Here is a 5284-nt window from a genome sequence, read left to right as displayed (position 1 = left end):
ATTATTTTTCAGTGTTCAGAAACTCAGTTTCTTGAACGTAATTCCTAAGAATCTTCAAATCAGTGTTAGTTAGGAATGTTATTTCTGGACTAACATCACTTTCAAGATACTTGGATCTAACTTCGACGAATGCCTAGCAGTGGCAAAGAAAGTTATGCATTGTAAATTTCCAAAAAAAAATATATTGATTTGGTACAAACATTTTTTAATCTTCTTAATCAAAGTTTCAACGCAATATTCCTTCAAATAAATATTCGAAATAAAACAAAAAAATCCTATAAAAATGTTAACATATTTGTAATGAATGAACCTTAAACGAATTATAAGTAAATTAAAAGAAAAATAAAATATAGTAGATTGTTTGTTACACGATAAATAACGATAAAATAATAGTTATATTTATAAATATTTTTAAAAAGTATAAGTACAAAGAATATAAAACAATTATTTGTACTTTGTAATAGAGAGTAGAAAGTATACAAAACAAATAATTAAATAAATGCATATAATATATAATAATAATATGACTCAATTCGATAAGTAAGTTTATATATAAACTAACAAAAAAAAAATACCACAATACAAAGGATACTACTAATTTAGTTTTAAGTATAAATACATACATACAAACATATAGTAGAAATTGTTTAGCAAATAAGTAGTGATGAATTTGTTGATCAAGTGATAAAGCCATCCGCAATTTATGTCATATAAAACATAAGCAAAAATAAAAATTGTGCATTAAAAACACCCCTCCATTATATACCCTACACCAAAAACTAAAAAAATAATAATTAAATAAATAAATAAATAAACACATGCATTTACAACAAACATTAAGACGGAATATTAACTAAAATATAAAACATGTAGTAAACCACACAAAAAACAAATCTAAACATTTAGAAATTGTTATTTCGTTAACGAAAACCTTTAAAAAAAATATGTAATATATAAAATTAACAAAAATAAAAACTTAAAACCAAAAGAAACATTAAATAGAATATTAAATCGATGACTGTGATGTGAATGGATCTCCTCATTTAGATTTTAAATAAATGCCAATATATCTACATTCATAATATGATGAACATTTTTATATTTTATGTTTAACATTTTTATTATTATTATAATTATTAACTATTATGTATTATTATTATTTATACATTATTTGTATTTATTTGTTTTTGTTATTTTATACATAAAATGATTAAAGAGCGTATTTCGCAAGAAAATAACATTTAAAAAAAGAAACAATTATTAAAATTAAATAAATAAGAAGAATATTATACATAAATAAATTTTATAATAATTTTAAAATAAATTAAGAAAATAAAAAAGAAAATTTTAATTTGTTTTATTTAAATAAAAATTTCATGGAATTGTTTAGACATGGTGGTGGGATCTTAAATAAAGAGTTTGCAACAAAGATCCCTTGTTGGACTCCATTAAGATATCGTATAATCTTGGAATAATGAAACAGTGTGTAGAACCACTAAGATAATATGGGGTAACCCTGATGAGAGCAAGACAAAAAATATCCTTAAAATAAGCAAGTCTGAAGTTAGTATGATGGTACGTATTCTAAGGGTACACACAGAATTACTTAAGGGTACACACAGAATTACTAGCACATCTATGCAAAATTAAACGTGCGGATTCAGACGTATGTAAAGCATATAGAGAGGACAGTGAAATTTAGAGCACTTTCCTTGCCACTGTCAGGCATTCGTCGAAGTTAGATCCAAATATCTTGGAAGTGATGTTATTCCGGAAATAACATTCCTGACTAACACAGATTGGAAGATTCTTAGGAATTACTTTCAGAAAACTGGGTTTCTGAACACTGAAAAATAATTCATTCAGTTCCTTTTTTCCGATAAGGACAACATGCCCGATAGAGGCCCAGGTGTATTTCTTCGGATTTGATATAGTAAAAATCCTCCTATCAACCTAACCTAACCATAAGATATTTAAAAATACTAAAACCTTGGTGTGCAATCCGCATCTTAAGTAGTCATCTAGTCATGGCATGTGTAAATGAGACGGCGAGTCATTCGATTAGAACCCTAATATACATACGTAAAGGGATTCTGATGTATTGGTTAAAGTGGCAGCTTTGTGAATTAGATATAGACCAATTTGGTGGTTTTCCACTTCCAGATATAAATAACAAATATTTCCAAAAAATCAAAGGTTACAACCGTTTTTTGCGCTAACGATAAGTCTCCATGACTATGAATAAGCTTAGATTATCTTCTCTTATAAACTTCACTTAAGAAGTCATTACTGGATCTGCCATGAGAAGGAAACGGTACCACATCTTTTATGTAATTGCCTTGATCTGTGAGTGAATCGGGAAGGAACCTTAGAGAGGGAATATTATTCTGATCATTTTGAACGTGTGATCAATTAATTAAAAGTATTTTTACGACGACGAAAGCAGAGAGAGCGAAAGAGTATATGATATGGACAATTATTCGAATAGAACCACGAAAGCAGAGAGAGAGTGAGAGATTAAATAACATTCGCTTAGAACCCCTATATGGGTAAAATCAAAGGGAATAATTCTGGCATTAGCTCTCTTTAACCTAGTTTGGATATGCTCAGTTCATTTTATCGTAAAGGCCTCTGCAAGGTTCTCATTACTTGTTATTGCCAGACAATGACATCTGTAGGAGCTGTTACACCTTTTGTGTGATTGTTCTGGTCCGTGTGTAGATCGGGAAGTAACCCAGAATAGGGCCTTTTATTCTTATCTCATTCATCTTATAATCGTTTAATATATTTGAACGTAATGAGAAAGACATTTAAACAGAGATGTAAAACTCATCTCTTTCTATTCATACTTTTTCTCTATGATTTATTTTTGCAAAAATAAATAAATAGAAATATTTAACAAAAAACTAAATTTTTAAATTAACAATAAATCCAATATTTTCGATTATTTCAAAACTAAAATGTCGAAATTTAAAGAAAATATTGAATTTTTACCAAAATTACAAATTTAAACTAAATTTTTGGATTTTGACTAAAATTTTAGATTTTCACTAACATTTCGAATTTTCATTAAAATTTCAAATTTTCACTAAAATTTAGAATTTCCAGTAAAATTTTGAAAATTCATAAAAATTTCGCATTTTCACTGAAATTTCGAAAATTCATTAAAATTTCGCATTTTCACTAAAATTTCGAAAATTCATTAAAATTTCGAATTTCTACTTATTTCAAAAAAAATTCAAAATTCCACTTAAATTTCGAATATTCATTAAAATTTCGCATTTTCACTTAAATTTCGAATTTCTATTTGTATCTCGAAATATTAATTTTTTTCCCTTCTTATTTCTAATTTCTTATTTTTCACATAAACTTTTTTAATTAAAACAACATTTTTTTTACTTTTCCTTGAACTTTCAATTTATTATAAATTTATATCGATATCATCTTTGCTTGCTTGCAAACATTGTTTACACAAAAATATCTGAGCATTATCATCAGTACTCCAACTGTTGTCATCGTTTGGTTCTACAATAATTTCACATTCGGCATTCGAATCCGTTAGCTTACCAAAACACAAACGCCACATATCCACCTGATTTAACAACACCGACATACTATCGAAATCATCAATATCCTGCACCAATTCAAGAGTTTTAATTGTACTGCCATGGATAATCAATTGCACTAAACCATCGGGTGTTATAGAAATAATTTTGCTAACTTGTAGTTTCGTAACATCCATATAAGTAAAACATATCAGCGAACGATGGGGACAGCGGTGTATACCCCAAAGAGTATTGGGTGCTATAACTTCATAGACATTGTCATAGAGTAAATTAAATAAATCTAATATTTTATTTAAAACTGAATGTTGTTTGTTGGTGTTGAGGATTTCCTCACATTCGTAGCTAGTTTCTTCTGTTATTAGATCATCAATTATTTGATTCTCCGATTCATTATTTGTTCTTGCTTCTTGATTCGTAATATTTTCGTTATCATCTTCAAAATTTACTATAATGCCACACTTGTTGTCTTCTAGTGGTAGCAGAATTTCATCAATTTCCTCGGTGTTCATTTTAGTTTCATTATCTGGTGACTGTTCCTCAGTAATCAGATCAGAAATTTGATCTTTTATCGTATTTTCACTTACTTTAGCGTTTGACCGTAGTCGATGTTTTACTTTGTATGAAAGCTAAAATGCAATAGTTAAGTAACGTGAAGTGTTTGGTGTTCAAAAATTTATGAAACAAAACGGCGTCGAATTTTTACTTCAAATTCTAAGACTAATATATATTTTTTTAGTTCTATTATAATTGCCATAAAAATCATCAGTAGAACATTAAAATCGATTCAAATTTTAAAATTAATGGTGTTTTTCTTGTTCCTTTTAGTTTTAAAAGTTATAGAGTTGGGCTTTTGTCTATATGTATATGTAAAATATGTTCCTATACTACCTTGTTGTATTTGAAAGGGCTTTAAAAAATAACTGTATCAAAATTTAACCTATCGCCGATAGGCTATCGGAGATTTTTTACGATTTCTTATGTTACGTTTTAAACATTTCTTAAAACGAAAATTATTGAACATTTTGAAACTAATTCATCGAACATATTTTTTAATCGAATAATTATTACAAAATATTCTTAAATAATCTATACTATTTAAAAGAACAATCAAAACAACTTACCAGTTCCTCTTTGGTAGTCATTTCCAAACATGGCAAGGCATCCGGCTTTAATCTAGGTCTATCTCTATGTATTTTAAATATTTGACCATTGATGCAATGATCAAATGTATAGACAACATCTTCTGGACGAAAATGCAAATAGCATACTCTATCAATAGATCTTAAAGTGCGTACTTTTGGTAAAAGTTCTGCCCATTGTGCAAATAGTACGGGTTCCTTTTTGAAATATATTTTTTACAATTATTTCTATTTTTAAATTGCTTTTTACATATAATACTTACCTTAGGCACTAAAAACATGGTCCTATTAGGTTGATCTTTATTTTTACTATCACAAAATGGCACAAAACATGTTCGCATTTTGTTTATTTTTTAAAATTAAATCTGAAAAAATCTTTTGCACCGCTTTCAACAACTTCAACAAATGTAAATAAACAAAATAAAATTAAACTTACCAGACTATGAAAAGTTTAATGTTTTGTAAACTGTTTTGTAGAGATCTGGTAACAAAGAGTATTTACCGCTATTATGAAAACTGCTGTAAAATTATATGAGAAAAAATGCAATGTAATTAATTTAAATTATTAAAAATAACATA

At 27.4% G+C, this 5284-nt stretch overlaps 1 protein-coding gene across 1 annotated transcript; it reads right to left on the bottom strand.

Annotated features, from left to right (window-relative positions):
* Positions 1-3410: 3410 nt before the first annotated feature.
* LOC111682991 lies at positions 3411-5216 on the bottom strand. The gene is made up of 4 exons (XM_023444996.2): positions 5142-5216; positions 4969-5080; positions 4688-4903; positions 3411-4192 (listed from the first exon to the last, which is right to left on the bottom strand). The coding sequence occupies exons 2-4, from the start codon at positions 5044-5046 to the stop codon at positions 3422-3424; spliced, it is 1065 nt and encodes a 354-aa protein (XP_023300764.2). The 5' UTR covers positions 5047-5080; positions 5142-5216; the 3' UTR covers positions 3411-3421.
* Between the last annotated feature and the right edge of the window lie 68 nt (positions 5217-5284).

The sequence above is a fragment of the Lucilia cuprina genome, chromosome 3, assembly GCF_022045245.1.
Source record: "Lucilia cuprina isolate Lc7/37 chromosome 3, ASM2204524v1, whole genome shotgun sequence".
NCBI lineage: Eukaryota > Metazoa > Arthropoda > Insecta > Diptera > Calliphoridae > Lucilia > Lucilia cuprina.
This window is presented reverse-complemented; position numbering and strand designations above follow the sequence as displayed.

Bases quoted from the DNA above. Each gene is read 5' to 3' on its own strand.
- LOC111682991 (XM_023444996.2), bottom strand. From the start codon at position 5,046: ATGCGAACATGTTTTGTGCCATTTTGTGATAGTAAAAATAAAGATCAA. The intron at 4,904-4,968 runs GTAAGTATTATA...TATTTCAAAAAG, and splicing joins CCATGTTTTTAGTGCCTAAG to GAACCCGTACTATTTGCACA. The intron at 4,193-4,687 runs GTAAGTTGTTTT...ATTGCATTTTAG, and splicing joins TGACTACCAAAGAGGAACTG to CTTTCATACAAAGTAAAACA.